Source organism: Tachypleus tridentatus, chromosome 4 (genome assembly GCF_004210375.1).
Source record: "Tachypleus tridentatus isolate NWPU-2018 chromosome 4, ASM421037v1, whole genome shotgun sequence".
Classification (NCBI taxonomy): domain Eukaryota; kingdom Metazoa; phylum Arthropoda; class Merostomata; order Xiphosura; family Limulidae; genus Tachypleus; species Tachypleus tridentatus.
Window position 1 is genome coordinate 68,435,260 of NC_134828.1, and position 27,537 is coordinate 68,462,796.

At 33.9% G+C, this 27,537-nt stretch overlaps 1 protein-coding gene across 2 annotated transcripts in view; it reads right to left on the reverse strand.

Annotated features, from left to right (window-relative positions):
- The window catches only part of LOC143249374 (gamma-aminobutyric acid type B receptor subunit 2-like), a 321,015-nt gene that overhangs the window by 11,571 nt on the left and 281,907 nt on the right, over window positions 1-27,537 (reverse strand). The window contains exons 13-17 of one of the 2 annotated variants that reach the window (XM_076499119.1): window positions 17,908-18,030; window positions 12,026-12,136; window positions 11,438-11,662; window positions 5,486-5,644; window positions 4,228-4,366 (exon numbers count right to left, since the gene is read on the reverse strand). In XM_076499119.1, the coding sequence (XP_076355234.1) occupies window positions 4,228-4,366; window positions 5,486-5,644; window positions 11,438-11,662; window positions 12,026-12,136; window positions 17,908-18,030 (757 nt within the window). The remainder of the gene's footprint in view (window positions 1-4,227; window positions 4,367-5,485; window positions 5,645-11,437; window positions 11,663-12,025; window positions 12,137-17,907; window positions 18,031-27,537) is intronic. The other variant, XM_076499120.1, reaches the window with a different exon arrangement.

Genomic DNA, 27,537 nt, shown 5'->3' on the forward strand with positions numbered 1-27,537 from the left:
TTTCCTTTCTCGATCAAAATTGATGCCATTTTACCTTGTCTTATTTGCGTCATGACTGATTTCATGTGATGGGCAAATACATGCAACAGAATTCTCAACGTGGGAAAGTTATTGAGAAACGACGATGTTAGTCTCTTCTTCCACATATATTCCAATACAATTTTTGGAGCCCGCAATTCACCATACAATTTTGTTGCACTGACATCAATTGTCTTGCCATCTGAGAAGTTGACTCGGAAATCCATGCAGAAATTCAGCAGGTCTTTTGATTCATTTTTGCAAGTTATTAGTGCAGTACAGAAACCTGAACACTGAGTTGTATTTCTGTAGTTGCTGAAACATCTCTCATTCACAGGTTCAATGATAGTTTTGATAATTATTTTAAAATAAATTTACTTTAAATTTTCTTGTGATTCAAAGATTTCGTCACAACTTTTGTATGAAGACTGCCTTTTTTGATCAAGAACAAACCTGTTTTTTTTTTTTTTCAAGAATGTTCCAGTAATCTTAATTCCTGCTGTAACATCCTTTGTGTCTACCAAAGCCTTTAAAGAGCCTTTATTAGCTATACGGAAGAGATATTTCATATTTTTGTAGCTACGAAATACCTACAGGAGTGTGAAGGTCGTTGTGTTGCAAAGCGTGAGGTTCTTTTCATGCAGCAAGTCGCGCCACATTTCAATACTAACTACGGTTTTGAAACTTAGAATTTTGATAGCATCTACTGGGGATAATTGAGGTTATATTATCACTACTTGCTTCTTTTGGCGATATTTTCTGTTTATTTTTGAATTTCGCGAATAGCTGCAGAAGGGCTATCTGCGCCAGCCATCCCTAATTTAGCAACGTAAAACTAGAGGGAAGGCAACAAGTCATCACCACCCACTGCCAACTTTTGGACTACTCTTTTACCAACGCATAGTGGGATTGCCGTCACATTATATCGTCTCCATGGTTGAAAGGTCGAGCATGTTTAACATGACGGGGATTGAACCCGTGACCCTTAGATTACGAGTCGAGTGCACTAAACACCTGGCTATGCCGGGCCCTTCTAGCGATAAAACATTCAAGAAAATGCTCTTTGATACAAACCTGATCATCTTTTATTAGCATTATCGGGACGTTTGTTTTTCTGAAACACAAACAAATATTCAGAAAGTGTAGAAATTTACCAACATTTGTCATGCTAAGGACTAACATGAAGAACAATATTTTGTGTTCAACGAATTCTTTTCAAGACAAAGTATTTTAAGCACATCTTTTCCAACGTATTCCCCATTGTTTAATCAGGTTCAGAATTTTCGTATTGTTTATTTGGTTTAGTAATAACCTGGATTCTAATTATTTTCAATGTTGAAATGACTTCAATTGAGTTGCAGATTTTATTCACTTGTTAGCAACATTTTTTGATCTTTCTTCTATTTAATGACAGTACAAAGTGTATAAATATCTCCAGAAAAAACAAAACGCTGAAAGTCGTACAAAAACTTATGACTTTAATTCCATTGCTGTCTTAGGGAAAGTAAAATATTTGAAACTTTTCTGGTGCTGTACTTATTCTGACTAATATGCGCCTTCCCCAACTGGAACAGCTGTATGTCTGTGGGCTTAAAACGCTAGAATCTCTGTTTCGATATCCGTGGTGGGCAGAGCACAGATAGCCCATTGTGTAGCTTTGTACTTAATTACAAACAAACAAACAAAGTGACAAATATATATATATATATGTGAAACGTTTGGGTCGACGTTTTGCCACTAGAGAATCATTCAAATAAAATACACTTATGTACTTTCCTTTTTGACTGCTTTCTTTTTTCACAGCTATGTTTGCCACAATAAACTATGGTTTCTTCAATTCCTGAGACTACATTGAGGAGGCTGTAGAGTTAGTATTTTCACTAATTTTCAGCAAAAGTTTCTGGTTTTTTTCAGTTTCCTTTAGTATTTTGTATTACATAAACTTGAGAAGGAAAAACATTTGGTTTCTTAACGCTACTTTTCTGTTTTACTCTTCCTACATTAAGCACCAACCATGTTTTTCTTAAAGATCTTTGTTTAAACAATGTTAAATTATCATAATTTTCATGTTCACTTCTTTAGCTTTAATATACTTTTGAACAAACTGGAAAATAATTTTATTCTGTACGCTTTCTGAAAAAAACAAAAGAAAAACATTCTTCTGTAGAATGAGTTTATTTGTTAGTTTTAATTTCATGTGAATATACTTAAGAACTATCTCCGATAGCTGTTCATAACTGAGCAGTGATAAAACACATGAAAACCAATTAGTCAACATCACATACCGCCAAATCTTGGACTACTCTTTTTACTAACGAAAAGTGGGTTCTATCGTCACATAATCACGCTCCCACGGCTGAAAGGGTGAGGATGTTAGGTTCAAACGTTTTAATTACCAGGCTATGCCAGTGAAGTAAAGTGTGTGTTTCGCTTGTTTTAGTGTTCACACTTCACATCTGAAGCCAGGGATGGATCGTGCGAATGACTTAAAATTCTTATATTTGGTCGCACAAAAGTTGTTCTAGTTCAGATATTCTTTAGTGAATATAAAAGTAATTCTCTAAATCAGTACAATAACACCATCATTACTTTACTAAACTCCGAATAAATAAGTATTAACTTTCAAATTACCGATTGATTACATACCATTCATTATCTGTGGAGTTCACTTATTACATCATTTAGAATAATTTTAAAAATTGGGTGAAAATTTTCTTTTTCCTGTACATAAGATACAGCAATGGTAATTAAAAGGCTTAGTTATACTGCTGATAATATTTTTTTATTTAAAGTTTTTTCTTACTAATATGTTATTAGGGACTCTATAGCTAATAAAGACACTAACACATAAGAAACTTGAAACATAAAGAGTTTAGAAAAATGTTTTTAAATATGTAGCAATCGGTAATCTATTTTAAAGCTATAAATTTAACTCGATTAAAGGAGAGCATATGACAACCATAATAGAGTGATAAGTATTTGATCTTTAGTACGCTGCATTTATTCATATACATTAAATGGATTTAAATCGTTTTAGAAACTATTTAACAAGGTATATTCGTAGGATTAAACCTTTGCAATTAAGGTAGTTTTGACATGACGTAAGCTGATAATGAGTTTTACTTTTGTACTTTCTGATAATTCAAGGATGACATTTAATCAATCTTGTTTTGAAAATCCTTCTTTTTAAGAGTTTCACTAAGCTCTATTAGGTTAAAAACATCGGTAGTGTTGGGTACGTGAAGATAGCTAGGAACTGGATTAGAAACTGAAAAATAAATAAATTCAGGCACAAACTCAAGTCCACCACCTAATTACCACAGAATTAAGCTCTTCACAAGACAAATATTATTAGAGGGGTTAATATCCATCTTTTTAAGAGGCAGCAATAAGATAAATAGGTTTTTCTTTGATAATATGGATATCAGTCAAATAACTTTCAGGTTACGATTATAATTTTAATAATTTTAAAAACGAAAATTTAAAATAATTTTGCAGCATGTTAACGTTATTATGTTGTCATTACTATTATTCTTTCCGTCAATGATATCATCATATTATGAGTAGAGTCACTTTGGCCTTACAGTTTACATCGCCCCCTATTATCCGGTCATTAAATTTGTTTGTTTTGAAATTTCGCGGAAAGCTACACGAGGGCTATCTGCGCTAGCCGACTCTAATTTAGCAGTGTAAGACTAGAGGGAAGGCAGCTAGTCATCACCACCCACCGCCAACTCTTGGACTACTCTTTTGTCAACGAATAGTGGGATTGACAATAACATTATAACGCCCCTACGGCTGAAAGGGTGAGCATGTTTGGTGCGACCGGAATTCGAACCCGCGACCCTGGGATTACTAGTCGAACACCTTACCCCACCTGGCCATGCCAGGCCACCAGGTTATTAAAATAATAATTCTGCAGTTATTTACTTTAACCAAGAAAATATGTGGTGCCATACAATGTATTTAATATAACAGCATAAAAACTTTCATATTCTAGAAATGAAAGATGAAAATTATTGATTTTATCACTTAATTAACCTGCTACTCTATCCTATGCGTCACACACTTCCATCTGTCAGTATTTTATAATACTGAAAAAAAAGACTTATTAATTAAAATTAGAATTACCTTCCTCATTAAAACTTAAAGCCAATTATTACACACTGCAAATTATTCTTTATAATGGTGTTGTGTTTATATACCAACCTTGTAATAAGTTTTCACACGAGCTGTCGTCTGAGGATGAAGAGTTTTCAGGAATAGAGGTCATGATGTGTTTCTTCACTATTAATGGTTCCTCCATTTTCTTGAGCTCAAGTACCAAATTCTGAAGTTCAATATTTTTCTGAAAAGTAAATACCAATAACCGTAGTTAGTAATTGTAGTTGTACTTCATAATCAAAGGTCAGTGAGACTTGTCATTTCTCCCCTTTCTAAAGTTAATAGAAGGTATTTCGAAATGAATGTAGCAAAAAGAAAGTTGAATAACTTTTTTTATTATTTGAGATAACAACAAAATTTAAAACAAAATATCTCCAGAAGTTTTATGTTTTATTTTAGTTAATTATTATTTCTATTACTTACGTTATTTATTATTATTATCTGAGATTGTGTTTTATTGTAGATTCAATAACTAACCCTCTTTATGAATAAAGTTACAACTCATGAAGAGTTTGTTTCTCTGATTTTACCCCTTTGGTCATAACAGAGGTATTGTAATGAAACTTCGTATCGGTTATGCTGACTTATCTATTTCTACTGCTATATTGGAAAACATGTTCGCAGAATTAGATTGATTATAGCTAATGATGGAAGATACGTAATGTAGAAATTTATTAATAAAACAAAAGTTAAAAGTTTCCAGAAAATATATGACTTTGAATTTTGTTGTTTATCTCAAATAATAAAAAAGACATTCAACTTCCTTTTAAGTATATTTATTTTGGTACAAGCTGTAGTTATAACAGTTAAATACACAGGTCTTTAGAACAAAACTGGAAGAAAATATACCTTCAAAATACTGTTCGCGAATAAGTTTTTTCGGCAATATCAAATACTTAGAATATTTTTGTAATAAAACAACTTTAGCAGACTACGTAAATACTAGTCCGTAGTGTTTGGTTCTTTTCACTAGTAGAAACAAACGCGTTTAGATTGTTTTACGTTTCTTATAAAATATGCGCTTCATTTTGTTTTCAACACTTAGCTATAGAATAAGCAGCTCAATATAACATTCTTTTTTATTTTCAGAAATATAAATGTAACTTTATAAAAAAACTTTATCAAATCTGACTCAAAATCGTCAAGATTATTCTAGAATTACTTTGAAATTAACTTTCATGGCGGAAGTTTGACTGGATTCTCAAATCTCTCTTTAAAGCAAAGACAAAAAGTGTGTATTAGAAATAATACTGAGTATTACAGTGCAGAAAGGGTTAGGAAGAATTTTTTTCATATAAAATACCTCGTTTAATATTTGTTTCTGTCTATAATTCCTATCTTCAAGAACTTTAATTTTGTTGTATATTTCGTCATCGTTGTTTTTCCTTGAACTTTTAAAGGGCTTCAACGTAGCTCGAGCTCTTTTATCTCCTGAATCTGCGTTTCGTCTTAGTTCCACTAACTGAAACGCAAAACATTTCTGTTATAACGTCACAGACATTTATTGAACTTAATTTAAGACAAGAAGTGTGTAAAGTTTGAGCTGACTCTAAAATCATTAATTTAATAAGCGCTTTTCGTTTCCTTATGTTTTTATTTACAGCGAATCTTTACATATTTACAAGTTGTCAGTGTTTGATGCTTCATACTGTTTTAGTAAGATAACATTATTAGTTCAATAAGCACAAGTTATTTTTCATAATTAAGTTTCACACATTTACAAATTTGTCAGATGTTTTATTGTTTTAGTTTTAGTAAGATTAAATAATAATTCAATGAATTAATTAATGAAAGAAAAATATTGACAGCTGATAACAACACTTTTATTATTAATATGGAACTCAAGTTCAAAAGATATGTTTTTTTAAAACTCTATCGCTACCGTTCAGTGAAATTTCCAACATAAATGTGATGATACAGCTGCTGAAATATTGATGTGTAAAATTACAACGATGAATATCTATTATACTATGTAACACACATTTTGTTCCTGGATAGTATCTGTTATTTCTTAATTGCTTATGTTGTAAAAGTACAGAAAATGGTCATTATTCCCTTCAAATTCTGCTTTTGGATAACGAAATTTAGAAATTAACCTATTTTCTATTTAAAAACGGGCAAATTTGCACATTTTTATTTACATAAGGTCTGAATACAACAACATATGAATCAAAATTTACATGTAATTACACTAAAGTTATACAAAAATATTTAGAAGTAGTTTTTGATAAGTTTTTCGAGATCTGCGTCTGTAATGCAAATCATTTTCACCTATCAGCCCCAAATTTAGTCTCTCATCATGTTTTCGTTATACGCTCCTAGGTCACGAAAACAAAGTTTGAAGAGAAAAATAGGTCTTTTCCATTTACTTCAGGCATAAACAATTGGGAAATAACACTTTCTGCCCAGGAACAAGAAAAAGTAAACATTTTGTTACATAGTGTTATCGTTTTCGATGTTTTTTTGTTTTTCAGATATCTATGCATATATATCTATAGATATTTTATTATTAACCATTTTAGTTTTCTGAATATTTATAGGTTTGAAAAACAACAAAAACTACCACAAAACCTTTCAGGTTTTAGCAAACACGTTCTTTCAAATAAAAGCTGACATAGAATACTTGTACAACCGTTAGGTACACGGTAAACAACTCTTCTTATATGTGAACGAAATACGTAACAATTCATAAAACATGTAAATATTCAAACTTCAACTCTCTGAAAATTATGACCAGACAAATACCGATTGTACTTTTCCATGCAGCGTATATTGTTAGATAGTAGCTCCATTATAGAATTGTTCCGCTAAGGATCCACTACATAAATTTATCTTAGATAAATAAAACTGACGTCTTTAGAGTTTTGTGTTACAAGGAGCAAGGTATAGTCATATAACACGGTGAATCATTATTTATCCATAAAATCCATTTGTACAAAGCCTTTACATAAGGGAACATCACCTGAGACATGTGGGCAAGTACCTAAGCTAGACACAAACTTTTCAAGAAATAATAAAGGCAACTATCGAAATGGAAAACTTAGAGTGATGCCACAGAACCATAAATTAAAAACAAAACAAAAGAGGTTTTAGTAATGAACATGAATATTAGTTTTTAAACATAATACTTGTAGAGAGTACTTTGTATTCAGGGTAAAATTACTGCGACTATTAGCCATTATCCCAAATTTTGAAATACTGACCAAAGAGAAGACAACCAGTTAACAGCCTCTCAACGCCGTAAGAAATTCACTGTCATTCTTAAAACGCACCGTCAATAGCTTAAAGTAGTAAAAATATTTGTGGTATTGCAAGAATTAGAACCAGACTGAATGGCACGAACGAACAGCACTAATGCTCAGAATCCTACCGCAACTATTTGTTTGTTTTTCGAATTTCGTGCAAAGCTACACGAGGGTTATCGGCGCTAGCCGTCCCTTATTTAGCAGTGTATGACTAGAGTGAAGGCAGCTAGTCATCACCACTAACCGCCAACTCTTGGGCTACTCTTTTACTGACGAATAGTGGGATTGACCGTATAATTATAACGCCCCCACGGCTGAAAGGGCGAGCATGTTTGATATGACGGAAATTCGAACCTGCAACCCTCGGATTACGAATCAAGCGCCTTAACAGGCCATGCCGGTCCCTACCGCAACTGCTAATCTGCTTACTTGTTTGTAATTCAAGCTCAAAGCTACACAATTGGCTATCTGTGCTCTGCTCACCACGGGTATCGATACCAGAATTCTACCAGATATATTACCGTGCCACTAGAAAGGGTGCTGCTAATTCGTAATATATTTTTAAAAGGAAAAATATATGAATGAAACTAAAACAAATTTTATATTAAAAATAGCACTCTTACTTTGTAATAGTTAGAAAAAAAAAGCCCCGAGTATGCAGAGCTTGTAATTTTTTAAAAATGAAACCAGTTGCTTTAAATTATGAGTTAGTCCACATAGTATTCTGGAAGGTTGATAAGCTGATACTAAATATAGTCTTTCATATCAAACATAGTTTGAAAGTGTCAGTGGTTCTGGTGATAACCAAGGAAATAATGCTTTATGTAAAAAACTCACACACACATGTTGAGATAACTTTAAAATTGCGCATAAAACAATAACTTGATAACATCTTGTATATTTTCTGAGTAATCTCTCTCGTCTTCTTTCTTCCGCTATGCTTTAAAAGGGAAAAGCAAATTATAAAAGTACAAAGTAAATTATATGAAACCTGCTTAGCTGTTATATCTGGTAAAAGTCCAACAGCCTAAGCAATATAAATAAAGGACCTGGGTACACGACCGAGCAACTAAACTCTATATATGTGATACAAGGAATCAATATTATATCCATGTCATTAAATTGCTTAACATGGAATGGCCGAAACATTAGGTAAAAACGATAAAACTCGGATACATTAAACCTTTATCATTTGGAATTTTGGGACACCTGAAAAACATTGTTAATCTTAATCAATAGGAATTCTCGGTCCCTATTAAGCCTACCAATTCTTTGCTGGAATACCCCATTGACAATGTATTAGTGACCTTTAACATACATATTACGTTCAAGGCTTTATTTACGAAAAACTAACAACCTAGATTTGATGTTATAGTTAAAAGAAGTGCTAAATTATTTTTATTATATTTGATATGTGTGTTTGATATTGAATTATTATTTTCATACTGTATTTAATTTTGCAAAACACTGACTAACGTACAAGGTTTGAGCATGTTAGACTCGAGTCAAGACACTAGATGATTGCAATGTAATTTTTTTTCAACCATGTATTTTAAGAAGGCTAGGTAGGTTGTAACAGCTGAAGTGGAAATTAAGGGAAGGAGTAGGGTAAATTTTGAATAATAGTTTTGTCATATCAGATTAATTTTCAGTTTTCAATAATCATTGTTGTGCGCTTCAAAAAAACATACAGGAAGGAATGTATATCGCTGTTTCGATCTTAAAATAAACTATAAGAAATTTATTTTATTTGAAACTCACACCTGGAAGTAAGATACAAATACCTTTCAGTGTAATACTCATTGAAAGAAACACACATCACTTCTAGAAGTAAGTTACAAAATCAGCTAGTTTAGTATTCACTGAGAGAAAATAAGTTACATCATATTATATTATTTTATTGACTAGCAGCAACTAATACAAATCCAAAAAAGAAAGATAAACAAAAAAAAATCCCTCAATCCAAGTCAACGTTAATCACAACATATACCAGTTTATAAACAAAACCATGGCCAGGTGGGTTCAGGCGTTCGACTCGTAATTAGAAGGTCGCGGTTGGAATGCCAATCGCACCAAACATGCTCGCCCTTTCAGCCGTGGGGGCGTTATAATGTGACGGTCAATCTCACTATTCGTTGGTAAAAGAGTACCCAAGAGTTGGCGGTGAGTGGTGATGATTAGCTGCCTTCCCTCTAGTCTTACATTGCAAAATTAGGGACGACTAATGCAGATAGCTCTCGTGTAGCTTTGCGCGAAATTCAAAAACAGACAAACAAGACCAACAACTAAAAACTTCATTTTCATACATTTTTAATTCTGAAAGTATCCCTCTATAGAAAAATTAATTTAAATCCTTTAGCTAACAGTACTCTTAAATATTATTGCGCAGCCGTTGCATGTTTTCTAGTGGCACAGTCGTAAATCTTCAGACTTATAACGCTAGAAACTGAGTTGTGATATCGATGTTAGGTACATCATAGATAACCCATGTAACTTTGTGTTTAACAACAAACAAAGCAACTCTAGCATGTGGAACACATCAAATGTTTCAATCAGCCATGGTTTAGTAATACGAATATTTTTTTTGTTAATTAAGATTTTATTTACGTCTTGGTACACAAGTTCACTTATTAACATTTTGTTTACGTCTTGGTACACAAGTTCAATTATTAACATTTTGTTTACATCTTGGTACACAAGTTCACTTATTGCGTTCAGATAACAAAATGTAGTTCTGTTGGCTTAATTGATATAGTCAAACATTGTTGATAATAATTACCCTTTGGCATTTCTGGATCTCTTTGGATGGAGTATTTTGAGAATTCTATTAAGCCTTAGCTAATGAGTTCTCTAGTGGCATTAGTCGTGTGAAGGTTCAGAAATAATATTTTTCATAACTGGAACAGCTTTTAAAGCAGATAGAAGAATAAATATCCAATGTTTCGTCCCAACGTCCATCATTTGAAGTTGTACATGTTTTGTATTTTATTTTGTCTTAAGTGTTTATTGTCTAGTAAATGTTCTTGTTTTAATTTCCTCAGATCAATACTTAGGTTAATTCTTTTATACGTAATCGGATGAAACTTTGGTTTGGGTGGTTCTACACTTACTTGGCGTGATCTTGTGTCAAGTACTAGACCTGAGAAGCTAATAAACAGTCGGGTATTAGGTAATTTTGGTTGTTCTTGTTAAATTTTACCTTAGCATTGAGGGGGTGTCATAATTGGAGATAATTACTTTTACTCCAGTTCAAAATTCTAAGTTAATCCCAATTTATTATCAATGAATGAATGTTCTTTGAGCATACAGCTAATTAAAAACAACATTATAATATTAGTGTCATTTCATTGCCAAATATTACTTAAGTATTGTCTGACAGTTTGTACCTAGAAAAGCAAGAGTTGTTTGGAACACAGTAACAATTTATTTAGTTTTATTAGAGTCAAAAACAAAGTGAACGTTTAGAGAATCGAAAGTCCTTCTGATTCTTTTTGTCATTTCTCGTACTATAGAAGAGTAATTGTTATTGGTTTTTTTTTCTAAATAATTTGACTCAGGTTTTCTTTCTCTCGGTTTGTTTTAAATAGATTTAGAACTTGATATTATCCTAGTTTTTCAATCTTTGTTAACATTACTCATTTACGAAGAATATGTTTGTGATAAAAGTGAAGTGATAAAAAATGGGTTCTAGTATACCGATAATTTCATATATTTATGTATATAAATGTGTTACAGTTCAATAAAATGGGGAATATTTTTGGAGAAACAACATCTTTAAAATTAAGTAGCAAAATGTGAAATCGTATTAGGAAAGAAAGATGGCTATTTCAGTTGACGAAGAAAGTACATTTTAATCTAAGTATAGCTTATTTGTAAAATATTGGCTCTCGTGCGATAAATTTACATAAACAAAATTGCTAAGTCAAGGTTAATGTAGAAATAAATAAATAAACAGAATCATCTTTGGAGTAATAAAGGTTAGACAATTTTTCTGTTGACCAAATACATACCTTTGGTACAAATACCAAACATAGAGTTGTTGTGGAGCAAAATATGATGAAGACAGATATGATGACAAAAGCAGCATCTTGCTTATCTCTTAATACGAAAGAAATAGCAGCTCCGATGACACACATTATCACAACGTTGTAGACACTCATACCCACATACTTGGAGTCATTTAGTGCAGGAATACTGACATGTCGAGTTTCCCAGGCCAGAAAACAACCAAAGGCCTGGTAAAAGAAACAGATGAACTTGTAAAACTCAGAAAACAATTAAAACTCTATGCTTGATCTTGAAATCCTGAGTGTGTGTGTGAGAATAAACTAGAACAGCTATATCAATTTTAACATTTTAGTGAAAAATAAAATACAGTACCACAGCAGCATATCGAAAAAGTAATTTACTCTAGTTTTTCTCAGTCTGTTTAAAGTAATAATGGAAATAAAGACACAATAGAAACTAACTGTTTTTTTCTTAAATAGAAGGTTTAGCTATTAAGACTGTTGCTAATGAATTTCGTTTAAAGAGACAATCCAGTAACTTGGAAAATCTTTCTAAAAAAAGTGTAAGAGAACAATGTATTAGAGAAATACCATCAAAAGGCCTTTGTATGCGTAAGTAGAGCCCAGAAAAATTGTCATTTTTTCACTCTGACAAAATTCCATTTCTGGGATAATCACCACATCTTTCTTCTTGGTGGATGGCTACATAAAGTTAGAAAAGAAAGTCATTTGGTGGTTAAGGATGTTCTTGCTCTTTTATAAAAGTATTAAATTGACGTAAATCTGTATAGAAAAAAATAATAATGTAAAAACTTATGATTTGACGGTATTTTTTGGACATGCATCACGTATTTTGAAATATAATATAACACGAATACAGGATTATTATCAGAACTATTATTTCATGCCTTTATTTTCTACTTATCTGATAATTTTTAAAGTGCAAAAGCCAAAGAGTAATACACAGTACAGTTGAACATTTGTTTAGACGCATTGGATTCTTGAGATGCAATCAGTCAAAAGGAAATTATCTGCTATCCTCTGTTGTTGTTGTTGCTTTGTTTGGAAGGAGGAAGAGCTTGCATACTCATATATTTATTGTGATATATATTGTTACGCTATAGCGCTGAACGATACAGGACATTCTTAACAGTATAACTTAACTAAGATATTAAAGTTTTTACTTTTATAGGTTGTTATTTTACATATGGATCTTTTATATTTTTTTTTTAAACTGAAGATTTTCACAGGTTTAAAAATATCAAATTTTTCTTAAATTATTAATAAAGAAATAACTTATTTTAATTTCTAATAAAAAGTACTCTCTGTTAATATGTTTTTGATAAACGAATATTAATGCGTTTGCTTGAGCGTGGAGCTATCTTTTGTTATTGTACATCCTTAACAATTTTTAAGGTATTTTTGAAACTTAAGATAGTTTGAGTACCTGTTATTAGCGAGTGCAAATAAGCCTGAAAAGAGTTCAAGGTTTTTATTCTGAAAATATTTTTGTCTGTGAAACGAGTGTAACTACGACAGTATTTTAAGATAAAATTAACAAAGATTTCTAATAATTAGATAACTTGACTGAGGAAAAAAAACATTAAAAAATCAAATATATGATGTTGTGTTCAAAATATTCATATTAATAGTTAACGTTATTGGTTTCCCAAGCGGGTTAGCGGACAGAGTGCATTTTGTAATTTTACACTAAGAATGTAACAAAAATAAAGTATTTGATTGTGTATAGAAGTACATTATTTTAATATCATAGTAAATTGATGAACAATGATTTAAAAAAAAGAATTAATTTTTATGGATTAATGTGTTTATAACTATTATATATAATAGTAAATTGATGACAATAATTTAAAAAAGAATTAATATTCTATGTATTAATTTTTTATTAATTATTTTGATATAATAGTAAATTAAAGAACAATGGTTTAAAAATTAATTTTTTATGTAATAATTTTTCAATAATTATTTTAATATAATAGTAAATTGATGAATAATGATTTAAAAAATGAATTAATTTGTTTGTGTATGAGAACATAATACATGTTTCGATAGAAATTGGTCCATTTTTTTCAGAATGAATTAATATGTGAAAATTATATTTCACACTGCACAAATTGCTATAACAATGCCCTTTATAAATTAATTTAAAACAAAAACGCATTTAAGGACTCGATTAATTTTAAATATTAATTTAACAGACTTTATTGTAGCGGTACGTTGACGAATCGGTCGTCATCTATGAAAGTTGTATCCATAATTTTTTACAGCAATTGAGCAATAAATATATGAATATAAAGCTTATAACTAAATATGGACACGAATTTAATTTACACATATACAATACTTTAAGCATCATCAACCGCTCATTTTTAAACTGTTTATATCGTAAACCGACTTTTATAGGTCTACATGTTTATTTTAACTTAGTAAAAGTGTCGAATTTTGCTAACTGGACAGTAATCGGGTATCTTCTGTTACAAAAGGATTAATTGTATTGAAATTGCTGCAGTAAATACTAAGTGAATAACAAATGTTTTTAAAATGGTGCTTAGTAAGTATATAAAGAACTTTTTTAAGATGGTGCTTAGTAAGTAAATAACATATTTTTATAAGATGGTACTTACCAAATAAATAACATACTTTTTATAGGTTGTGTTGCACTTATAGACCAAAGAATTACATTCCAAAATAAAGTATATTCATGTCACTCATAGGTTTTATTTTACCGTAAGAGTTAATATAAATTAGTTGTAGCTGCATTTTATGTTACATTATTCGTACAAAACCAATAATTTGATAATAAACTTCCGTTATACACATAATTATGACCACTAGTAAAATACACACCGTTATACACGAAATATTACATTCATTTTCACCATTCGCCATTTATAGAAATGTTACTAATTCTATTACAGACGAAGTAATTATATCACAAATACTTTTATTGCTGACATAAACAAACATAAACACGAATAATTTTTCGGACAGAATGTAATTTTGATTTCTTTTTACCACAACTACGCTTTCAAACAGTTCTTGACCTGCGCATTTTGTAGTTTATTCAGTGATCAGAATAACAATTCACTGGATGTCTTGAGGAAAATGGATATGTATGGACGTAGTATCAAACTACATATTCTAAACAGTAGTAATTAAACATGTGGATTGGTTGATCTGTCAGTTGGATCGTGGCCAATATTTGGCAACTTGCAGGACAGATCAGTTTGCACTCATCTTTTCCATTTACTATAATGATAATTACTACTTACAATCTTCCTATATTCGTTAATGTATAAGCTTTCAGTAATACTGTACCGAATATACCACATTTGCCTCTTGGTTACAAGTTCTAAGCTAGTGATGCAGAGGAGAATTTACCCTTCCTTTGATGACACTGTTTCGTTCTGTAAATTGAAACTAATAATTTCGAGGATATCTCAATAATTAAACTTAATAACAGGAAACGAGTTTCATAGCAACTGAGACAAAATTATAAAATCAAATCACCACGACAAATGAATGCAACAGATTTAGATTAAAAAACACTGAAATAAACAAAATGTTATTTGAACTGACAAGTGAATGGGATTCCTCCCCCAGTATTTTAATGAATTTTCAAAACTGATGCGCAGAATAATCATAAAATTTAACCTTTAAGAATTTGTTAATAAACTTCTACGTACCTAAAAATCTTCATTTGCCAAAATATTAAAGCTAATAGACTTTGTACAATGAAATATAATTCAAATTGTCAAGGGCAATAAAGCTAATTATCGTGTAGTCTTCGTGATTAAAATCAGTGTGACGTACACTTAAGATAAGTCTGACAAGATGACAGTTTTATTGTCTGCCTAAACAAAGTAGTACAACAATTGTTGTAGAGATTATTACTTGCCAAGTAAAAAGAGACAACTAGCAACAGTTGTTTTTAACAAACTCTCCAGTTGAGTAAGTAAAGATTTCAAACATGCTCCAATCTTTCGTTCTTTACCATTTCTAATCTCTTTTCAAAAAGAAAACAGTTATGCTCTTTTGAGTTTGTAAATGAAAGGCGTAAAATACCTGATTGCTTAATTTTTTTAATTAGGTTTTGCTAAAATTATGTAAATATCTTCGTCTCTAAATATATTATCTAGATTTATAAATTCTAGTCAAACATTACTTTAGATATGAAACATTTTTATAGTAACTCTTCCTTAATAAGTCTACAGATGTCTCCTAGTGGCTCATCAATAAGTGTGAATGTTCATATTGCTTAAAGCCGGGTCTCAGTTTGTACATATTATGGTACTTTGATGAAATTTCGATAAGAAATACAGAAAAAAAACAAATAAACAAATCATCTGTATAAATACTGTGGTACTTCCAGTAAAGTATCTATAACACTGAGTATTTAAAAAATAATAATAAATAATGTCTTACTTTAAAGAGGTTATCTATAAACTGTATGGTATTTTAAAGAGGTTATCTATAAACAGTGCAGCACTTTTAAATGTTTAAGGAAGTTGTTTATAAAGAATATGATATTTTTAGTAAGGAAATAGCATAATATTATTACACTCTAACAAAATTATTTATTGATAGGGCAGCGTCTTGAGGATGATATGCATAGATAATAAAACATTTTAATTTACATGAAAACTTGCAGTTAATAGTACAACTGAGGACACTAACGTTAATTGGGTGAGTTAGCAGTCAAGTAACAGTTCATCTGTTTAGCAGTTTGATTATTACCGGTACCATCACTAATTTTTGAGAGAAAAACATATAGAATGTATGTATGCAACTTTATCAAAAGTCTTATTTTTTGTAAACCTATCTTTTAACTAATGTATCATTTGGAAATCAGTTTTTATGGAAGCGTAGAATATGTTATGTAGAATTATTCAATTAATAACAGAGCCACGTGCTCTGAAGGATTGCTGGATATAAAATTAACTAAATTTGCCAACATCTTTTACAACATTCAAAAAGATAACGGATAATTTTCTTTGTCACCATGGTGTACTAAGATAGGATCAAAGCTGTAAAAACATTGTGGTCAAAAACTGAAAAGACAAAGTGTTTTGAGTGAGGAGTTGTGAAGAGAAGTGTCGCGCTAGAAAGTTGGTATAAATTAAATTGGATACTATGATTTCAAGTATAATTGTGCGAACACACAAATTGACAGGGAAATTTTGTATCACAATTTAGTTGTAGAAGCAGACTGGTTAACACTAGACACAATGAGTAACAGTTTAACTGCAGGAACAGAAAGGTTGGCGTTGGAAACAACGAGTCACAATACAGTTGTAGAATAAGACTGACTGACATTGAAAAATATCATTTAAAGTATTAGTTTAAAAGCAACGAATCTGATCTGGATGCTAGAACGAACCTTTGAAAGAAAAAGATACTGTGAAGTATTCAACGTCGTTGAAACTTGATATGAACCATTATTGGTTCATTTGGTTTAAGGTATTTAATACTTCAATTAAGTTACGGAGATTAGTTTTGTGACTTTAATCACATCTAACATACTAAGTTTCTTTTTCAATTTTTAGCAATGTATAGATGCTTAAACATTTAGAATATTTCAGAGTGAAGTATTAGACAGGCGCAATTGCAGTAAGCAAATCACGTAAATCAATTATATATTAACTGCCAACGCAAGTAAAATACATTACGGTTAGCAAAACTTTCCACATAGTTGAGCATAACAAATGTTAATTAGAAATGTAAAGACTATTGTTTTTATCTAAAATAAAGCATATTACTTAGCTTGGAGCTAAGTTTACCGGTCGATTTAGGGTTACGTTTGTTTTATTTTAGTTTACTATGTTTTAATCGATAACTTCTCTTTTTATTGGTATGAATTCAACAAATTATATACAACATAATATATATAAAATTATCTACGTATTCATAACAATAGACATATATGTAATGATATATATATATATATATTATGGTTTTAATTTCATTGTGTATCTTCCTCGTCTTTCAAAGTTAATCAAAATTTCTTTCACGTGGCAGAAAAGTATTAATTCACGAACTCTTTTCATATCTATTTTCGTAAAGTCGGAATAATTTGTTCTGGATCAAAAAGTTAATACTTCAAAACTAAAATAGAAAACAAATTAGGTCAAAAGTAGGTATGAAACTAAAATGTTGAATACCGAAAAATTACAGTATAATCCATCATTTCGAGATTAACATCCCCACCAAACAATCTATCACAACCAAATACATACTTCACTCTATGAATTTCTCCCTGTTATTTTATTACGTATAGAACACTGTATAATGTAAGTTATTTTTTATATCCATAGCATTAATATGGTCTAGTCACCTACAAGCTCAACATTATTTGTAGAATTTTCTGAAGATCTTTCGTAAGCTTCTTTAGTTTCTGAAACGTTGTACTTACTGGAAAAGATTATCAAACGAATACTGTGTTTGGTTCTTACCATCGGAGGTCCGAGACTGGTTCTTCGATAAAAGGGATCGATAATCTGCCACGTAGTTAAAATGGCGACGTCAATCATCATCAAAACTCCAACTACCATGAAGAGTTTGTAATCTTTGATTGCCTGCACACAAAGAAAATCTAAGTTACTTCCTCGTTAACACTACTTAGAGCAAATGATTAAAACTATGAATTCTAATCTGGGAACGGTTATATTTAATTAATTACACTCGCTATCTGATTCATTTTAGTTAGGGCCTAGCATGACCAGGTCGTTGAGGCACTCGACTCGTAATCTGAGGGTCGCAGGTACGAATCCCCGTCATACCAAACATGTTCTCCCTTTCAGTCGTAGGGGCGTTATAATGTGTGGTCAATCCCACTATTCGTTGGTAAAAGAGTAGCCCAAGAGTTGGCGGTGGGTGGTGATGACTAGCTGCCTTCCCTCTAGTCTTACACTGCTAAATTAGGGACGGCTAGCGCAAACAATCCTCTAGTAGCTTTAAGCGCAATTCAAAACTAACCCAAACCAAACCATTTTAGTTATTGTTTATGCAAGAAGTTTTATTTCACTGGATATTAGTATCAATTATATCTGTGATAAAACTTGAATGACGAAAACAAAGCGACACGCAATGCAACCAATCAGTTCGGACTTCGTCAATGTTTAATTCGTTTTTTTTATATTTTTAAATACTGTTTTACAGGTAAAATTGCTTTCAGGATATTAAACACCGGGCCCTAAGATGAATAAAACCCAAGGAATGAAATGACCTGGAAAAAGGATTGTCAAACTTTAACATCACTCATTCATAAACACACTTTTCTGTATATTGGAAGTACAGTGTCATAACGTTGTAGCTAATGTTTTTAGTTGGTTATCCTAAACACAATATTTTAAATCGGTTACATAAACATCGGAGGCTCATGTTTTATTTTTATCATTGTTGCTATTTTATTAAACAAACGTATATAATATTTATTATTCGCATTTAGTTACAACAAATACTTGGTTGGTTGTTGGTTGTTCGGAACTTACTGGCATAAAGCAACCGCTAAAGAACGTAAAAGTAAAATTATTTAACAAATAAATAGAGTTAAGACGAAATAATGTCCAAAATTCGGATAAATGAGCTAAATGGAATTGAAAAGATAAGCGTTTTGTTAAAAGTTAAAAACACATGCAAGTTGGATAGTGTCACAATCGCCAATGTCTAAAATGGTGCCGTATTTCACGGTCGTTACGAAGACACGAGGGTAAAAGATAGGTGATTGTGACTTGAGTGTAACAAAGGCAACACTATGATGCATCAGCCCCAGAGAGAAAAAAACGATGTTAAAAAACCTGTGACCAATGCGTAACCTAGCCAGGACACTTCCTTCTTCCGAAAACAAGACAGCCAAAGAACAACAGAAGGTTTGATCTGGAAAAGCTTGTTGTCATGTTGCTCACTCCAAGTCGACTACCATCTGAAGCAGAGCCGAGCCTTGAATACAGGGTCGTAGTCCGTATATGAAACAGGCATGGTAGTGATAACACCATAGCAAACTCATTCCCGCGAATACCGAAGTGGCCTGGTGTCCAAAAAACTGGATAGAAACAGAAGATAAAGAGAAATGGGCCAGCCAGTTTTGAATGTTGACAAGAGCAGGGTTGAAATGAACGTGAATGCTAGGAGAGTTAGCATACATAGTAAATGTGGTATATTGCACAGCTTTTACATGAATCAGAGCAAGAGAAATGGCGTACAGTTCGGCAATGAACACAAAAACTGTGGAAGGGATCCTGTGTGCGACCATAAAAAGCCAAGCAGATCTCACAGAGCTACACGATTTCAAACAATTTGTATAAATGAGAATGGTCCAAAAGATGTTTGACAAAGAGAAGATAGTGCATCCAATTAGGAGTATTCGCCTTCTTCAGATGACTAAAAAGAAAGGTCAAAGGTAGGGATGGTAATAAGCCAAAATGAAATGGACTGATCAGTGGAGATAACAACATCATCTAGGAACACATTTAACTCAGACATCTGTGCCTGGATACAAAGGCTAAAAGGAATAATGGTGGGTCATCTATTCCTAAAGAGGATATCCCATTGAGGAAGGAAGACAGAGGCCCAGGTGGGATGTTGTGATAAGGATCGAAGATTAATGGCATATTCTAAAGAAAGTTGCAAATGGTGGAGGTGAAGAGGGGCTCGAGGGATTCAGTGTACAAACTCTGGACTAAAGAAGTGTGGAAAGCCCCTTTGCAGAGCCAGATGGTTTATGGCGTCCAGCATCTTCAAGGTTGAGGTTCTGGCAGAACTATAGACCAGAGAATCATAAATCAGTTTGGAGCAAATGAGGGCATTCTAGATCCCGAGCATGGATCCTCGATCCATTTCTAAAGAGGTAGAAGAGAGGACACAAAATGTTCATTACTCTCATACACTTGACACATAGCTGCTTGATATGAGGAATGAAAGTCGGCTTATTGTTAAAGATAAGCCCAAGAATGTTGTCTCAAATACCATGGAAATAACAGTATCACAGTGATGGAACTCTGGATCATGGTGTATACTCCATTGGTGGCAAAAGTAAATGTACATGGTTTTGGAAAACGAAAAGGTAAAACCATTTGCCATGGTTTACTTCAACAATGATTGAAGGTAGGCTGAAGTCTCATGTTTGACAAACAACACAAGATGTAGAAGTCATCGACATAGATCCTTTTTCAACAGTAGGAGGAAGATGTGTAGTAATAGCGTTAATTTTGATACTGACAACTGTGACATTCAAGACACAGTTCTGAGGGATACCAAGCTCCTGTGGAAGAGAATGGAAAAATTTCGAACCCACAAAGATTTGGAATCACCCATCTAGTAAAAACTTCTGAATGAAAATTGGTATATGGCCATATAACTTTAAGGAATGGAGGTCCCGCGATATGCTGCTCTTATATGTAGTGTTATAAGCCTTCTCAAGTTCAAAGAACATGGACACAATATGTCCCCTCATGAGAAATGCTTCCCTGTCTGACTTTTCAAGTCAAATGGATCAGATATTCCGCAGTGGAGTGTGGTCGAAAGAACCTACACTGGGTGGGCGAGAGGAGGTTGTTTAATTCAAGAAATTAAATAATATGAGCACCAACTATCTTATCAGAGACCTGTTCAGTGCCGTAGACGAGATAACTCGTCCAAGCCGATCGATAACACAGTGCCGCGGACGAGTTAATTCGTTCTCAATAATACCTAACTTCAACGCTAGATGTCAGCACCATACATGCATTTGACCTACTTACAAATTGTTTCACTTTCGATCCAAAATGGCGTCGCGAAAAAGTTACAAAATGAAGAAGCATTAGAGTTGTATTTTGAACTTGGTTCGAAGTTTGAAGATAGCAGTGGCGATTCAGAAGATTCTTTGAAAAAAAACGGAAATACAAGGCTCAGGTGTTAGTGAAGATGACGATAACTGGCCATCCACCAGCACTGGTAAACGAGCAATAACAACAGGGAGTAAACGTAAAATTGCAAGTCATGGTAAGAACAGTTCCAAGAAAAGTGCCCTTATGACAATGATTGGAATGCTGAATCCTTTGGTGCTCCAGTTATAAACCCCTTCCCAGGAAATCATGGTGTCCAGTACGACGATTTGAGCCAAGACTCAAAGCCCTTTCATTGTTTTCAAAAGTTCTTCCCTCCCACAATTGTCAATTATATTGTAACAGAGACCAATAAATATGAGAAAATATGATGGCCCGCGCTAATTTGAAGTAACATTCTAGAGTAAAATCATGGAAGCCAACTAATGAGAAGGAAATGTATGAATATGTGGATATGATAATGCTAATGGAAAGAAAACCAACTATTTCCATGTACTTCAGTACTGACCCTTTGCTTGCCACACCCATTTTTGCTCAGTGCATGTCAAAAAACCGGTTTCTTTTGCTGCTATCAATGCTACACTTTGCTGACAATACCCAGGAATATATTGTTGACCAGCGACAGCACAAGATATAGCCAATTATTGACCATTTACGGGAAAATTTAGAATCTCATATGTACCAAACGAACATGTTTGTATTGACAAATCTCTGATACTATGAAAGGGTTGACTAAGATTTCGACAGTACATTCCATCTAAAAGGGCTAGGTTTGGAGTCAAAAGTTATAAGCTATGTGAAAGTGTAACAGGCTATGTTTGGGACATTTTCATCTTTACTGGTGCTGACAGCACTAAAGAGGGCGGACAGGGCGAGCTTGTTGTACGAACATTGATAAAACCATTGTTTGGACAAATTTATAAGCTCTATTTTGATCGTTTTAAAGTCCCACTTTAACGAAGTGACATCTATTTGTGTGAGACAGTAATGAAAAATCGAATTGGGGTGCCAAAATGTTTCACAAATATCCAAAGGGGAGAAATGGAAGTAGCACAAAAAGACAGCATTGGTGTTTTTCACTGAAAGGATAAGAGGGACATTTTCATGTTGAGTACAATACATGACAATACCATGCAAAACACTGGAAAGATCAACCGTGCTACTGGTGCAGCTATTGTAAAACCAAAATGTGTCATTGATTACAATCGTTATATGGGAGGGGTTGACTTATGTTACAGTGTGTTGCATGCTTATTCGAGTATGCGCAAAGCTGTCAAGTGGTACAAAAAAGTATTTTTAACATGATGGATATAGCAGTGTACAATGCTTTGGTAGTTTACAAATCACTGGGAAACAACCTGTCTCTCCTGGAGTTTAGACTCGGTGTCATCCGGACCCTGATTGAAGATTACCACACCCAGCGCCCAAAATCCACTGGAGGCCGACCCTCTTGGAAAAACCCTCTTCGCCTCACAGAACGTCATTTCCCAACACTTATTTCTCAAACAGAAAAGAAAAAGTACCTCATTAGAAAGTATTTGCTCTGACAAATCCACGAGAAGGGAAAGCAGATATGAATGTACTGATTTCAAAGTGGCTCTTTGTGTTGACCCCTGTTTCAAAACATTTCACACGAAACTGAATTGTTAAATGTGTCATGTATTTCAATACCCAAAAATGACATTTTGTGCATTATTGTTTCATGTTTTGTACATATTTCTTCATTTTGTGTACTACTATAAGTTTAGCTTAGAAAAAATAGTATTTTTTGCTTTTTTCCTTTGTTTTAAAAATTACTCAATTTTGCTGAAAAAACCGGCACAGGAGCTGCCGTAGCAGCTGAAATACTTGGCAGTCAACAGGTTAAAGAGACAGATCGTCAAAGCAATTGGACGATGGTTATAATGAATCTTGTGATGCTTCCCAGGCTTGGAGAAAGGAAGGACAATAGCCTAGTGCCAAGTATCAGAAAAAAACATTCTCCTGCTAGATCTGGTTAAAACAACCAGAAGAATAGGAAGAGAAGTAGGACAGAGATGACGCAGCATCTCATGGTGAACATCATGAGGTCTGACAATGTACTGCCAGACCAATGAAGAGCAAGCTTGAGTACCATTAGTGTAAAGGGGTGATTACAGTCATAGAGACGATTGACCTGAAAGGAATGAGGCGATCATTCTGTCTGAGACATCATAGCTAAGAATGTGGGGAAGAAACAAAAATGCTAGATGTAGGAGAAAAGCTTTCGCCGAGAGTATCAGCATTCTCTGGACATCAGCAACTTTCTTATAATCGGAAAGTAAGATAGAAATGAGATGGAAAGTATATTTTCCATTAATCTTCCGAATCTTATCCCATAGTATTTTGGAATCGGTGCTAGAAAAGATGCTAGTTGTAAATTTAATCTAAGATTCCTTTTGGATTTGACTTTTAACTTGCCATACACAGATATGGGCTTACTGGAAAGCATTGCAATTTGAAAGAGTGGGATACTTGTAATAGACATCGAAACTCAATGTTGAACCTTTCGTGCCTCCTGGCAGGCAGGATTTCACCATGGACGAGGATACCGTAGAAAAAATGTCAAGCTCTTTGAAATAGATTGAGCAGCTACCTGGACAATACAATAAGTCACTGCTATCATGCATTGGTAACATATTAATGGTAGACCAAAAACGGTAAGATCATATTCCGAGAGAGCAGTGAAAGAAGGCCAATTAGACTGGTCGGTCTAGCTTCTAACGAGGCACGTTGGTGGGATGGCATCATCCATGGTAATTCTCCCTCAAAACAATCGCTGCCCCATGATTCACTGTCAACCATCTCATAAAAGCAAGAGAAAAGTGAAGGGGAGCCGACAGAGAGATTAATGACAGTAAAGTCAGACTAAGTGCATTAAAATAAGTATAAGAACTAGTACTGAAAGGAGAACGGTTGCGATTTGAGAGCATAAGTTCTATGGAAAGATCTTATTTCATCAATATGAACACCACTCTAGAGATGATTATGTCCATTAAAGTCTTCCAGAATTAAAAAGGAGAGACAACTGTTAAATAGGAGCATCAAGGTCTGATTGATCATAAATCTCTCCAGAAGACTGGTAGAGATACCACACAGTGATGGTACAACCCAAGGAACACGGATTGTGACAGCCTCACGGAGTGTATTGAGCTGCAAAGACAGGCTGGGCATGTGCTGGCCGACCAGCAATATCACCTATCCATATGCTTGCTCATCGTACAACCTACCACTCTGGTATAAACAAAACTGCCAAAATTTGATTTTCCTGTAAGGAAAGACATACCGGATGATGGGCACTGATCAAGGTGTTAATGTCATCCAGTTTAAAATAGAAACATTGACAGTCCCACAGTATCAAAGTGATCATCTTTATTTAGATGGAGGAAAACTGGGTATAGAACCATTTGGTTTATAACCAGACTGTTTGTCTTTGCTAGAAGAAGGCCTATTGACCTTCATGATTTCTGCTCTGGGTCGAGTGAGGAGGTCTCTGCCAGTAGATAAAGATTTCAACGACTGAGATCATGAACAAATAATAATTTTGCATCTCAGGGCCAAAGAAAGTGGATCCAAGCAGATGCCAGAAGCTTGGGCCGAAGGAAACGGGCCCGGCACTGGAAGGTATTGTGGGACAAAGACAGAAGTAAACTTTAACTACTCGCTTGTCCATAGAGGGCAAAAGACTTCTCAAAGAGCTGGAGGCATAGAAAGATGTGTCTGCACACCCACGGTAGCGTGTGTTTTCTTATAGCAAAGCCACATCGGGCTATATGCTGAGCCTACCGAGAGGAATCGAATCCCTGATTTTAACGTTGTAAATCCGTAGATTTACTGCTGTACTAGCGGTGGGCCCCACGGTGGCAGTGAAATATAGTGCAGAAGCATATATTGGAGATGGAGCTCGAGACAAAAATTTCCGTGCTTCGGGGTAAGAACCTCGGGGTAAGAAATGTTGTTAATTGTTCTGAAACATTGTACCTTTTTATACGCCACACATCTGGGGCAAAAACGAAAATAAGAGGGGCTAGAGCCGCTATAATTAACACAATGAAGATCCAATTTGCACTCGTAAACGTCATGGTCAATCAGCACACGCCAAAGAAACATGACACAATGTCTTCGAGTGATAAAACTCCTTGATGCTAGACACATCTGAGAGGATTGGGAATATATGGCTATACCTTACAGTTCAAATAACCCACCGTGACAACAAAAGGTGCACGTGATAATATAAACGCTAAAATTATAGGCAACATAATTTGACCCTTACGAGTGGAGATACGCATCACTGCAAAAACTCCTTTGGTGAGAAAATCCAGCCAGGATCTTTGACTCGTAGATGTTCATCACATTTCTCAGAACAATAATTATTCGTGAGGAATTAAAGTTCAAAGGAAGTGTTTGGAAGTAGAAGCCCCAAAATGAAGTTTCTTTACTGGCTTAGAAAAGCCAGCAAGTCCTTCTAATCCATTCTAAAGTAAAAAAGGAAGACATTTGCACTAAAGGTTTGGCTGATATAGAATGTAGTTTGAGAGAATGGGGTGTAGAAGAAGGTGAGATGGCTGTCCAGACTCTTAAAGATAAGGTCGTTTACCAGTGATTTGTTTTTTATTATTTTATTTTATTTGAATTTGGGAGATCCATAATGACAGAAACATTTAGGGCACACTGACTCCACCCACCATGGATGCACTACAATGCCAAACAAGGGCACTGCAGCAAGATGTGTAGTACTATACCCATATAACGTCAGAAACTATTCCACAACACCCACCTAGAACGCCCAAGATTGGTACTCGGTTGACCCTAGCCAAACAGGACCAATCATTTGACCCTGGGGGGGGGGAACCCGTCTACCGGAATTCAAAGCCAAAGCGGTGTGTTTGAGTTAGACCCCTCAACCACCAGGAACGATCCTTTCTTTCCATTCACAGTCGCCACCCACTTTAAACACGTAGGTGGATGTTCAGATCCCATAGGAGGTAAACTGAAAAGAAAGAACCCTTTGTAGAAGGTACTCTCAACACGTTCAGGTATCCACATCGATAGGTACAACAAGTACAGCTAACCAAATTGGAACATAAACGGGTACCTACAATATCCTGTAATTAACAAAAACTTTGAACAGAAGAAACCGGTTTTAAATTAAATATTGTATTGTTATATAAATGCCTTCCAGTCAGCTGAAAGAAGTAATCAAATGAAATCTATAAAAATTATGTGGATGAACGTATAAATAAAATAGCCAATTTTCAGCAGACAAATGTCGTTTTATCTAATTGTGTTCGGCGACTAATGGATTTACACTTTCTGTCATTTCCAAGTGTGATTGGAAAACATCATTAATATGTAGCAAAGCAACGTGCGCTTTGCACACGCTAATGTTGCAAATAAAATTTACATTCTTAGTCATATGGATTGTGAACATGATAATGCTGCACAAAAGTGTTTCTGTTTGCTGTAAAGTTCTATGCTTGAAACCCGATTTATAGCGACATAAGCCTATTGACATTTTTTATGGGATTTTAATCCAAAGTATGAAAGATAAAGATTTCTTTAACAACTTTTATTCCTTGGTTGCAGTCGTGTAAATATATTTATTTAACTGTTTTTTGTGCTTTGAACAATATGTTGATAAATAATTTGCATGTTTTTTAAGTGTTTATAATTAATAACCGAGTCACTTTTCTAATATTATTTAACTCGTGTTTTTTGTTGTAGCAAAGCCACATCGGGCTATCTGCTGAGCCCACCGAGGGGAATCGAACCCCTGATTTTAGCGTTGTAAATCTGGAGACATACCGCTGTACTATCGGGGGACTTATTTACCTCATTAATACGCGTTTTTACGTATGTTTAGAGAACATTTCTGTAGGCCCGGCATGGCCAAACGTGTTAAGTCGTGCGACTCGTAATCTGAGGGTCGTGGGTTCGCATCCCCATCGCGCCAAACATGCTCGCTCTTTCAGCCGTGGGGACGTTATAATGTTACGACCAATCCCATTATTCGTTGGTAAAAGAGTAGCCCAAGAGTTGGGGTGGGTGGTGATGACTAGCTGCCTTCCCTTTAGTCTTACACTTCTAAATTAGGGACGGTTAGATAAATTAGGTTATCTGCTGAGTCTACCGAGGGGAATTAAAATTCCTGAAACTAGCGTTGTAAGGTCGTAGACTTAAAGCTGTGTCTCCCAGTGGCTCAGCGGTATGTCTGCGGACTTTCAACGAGAAAACCCTGGTTTC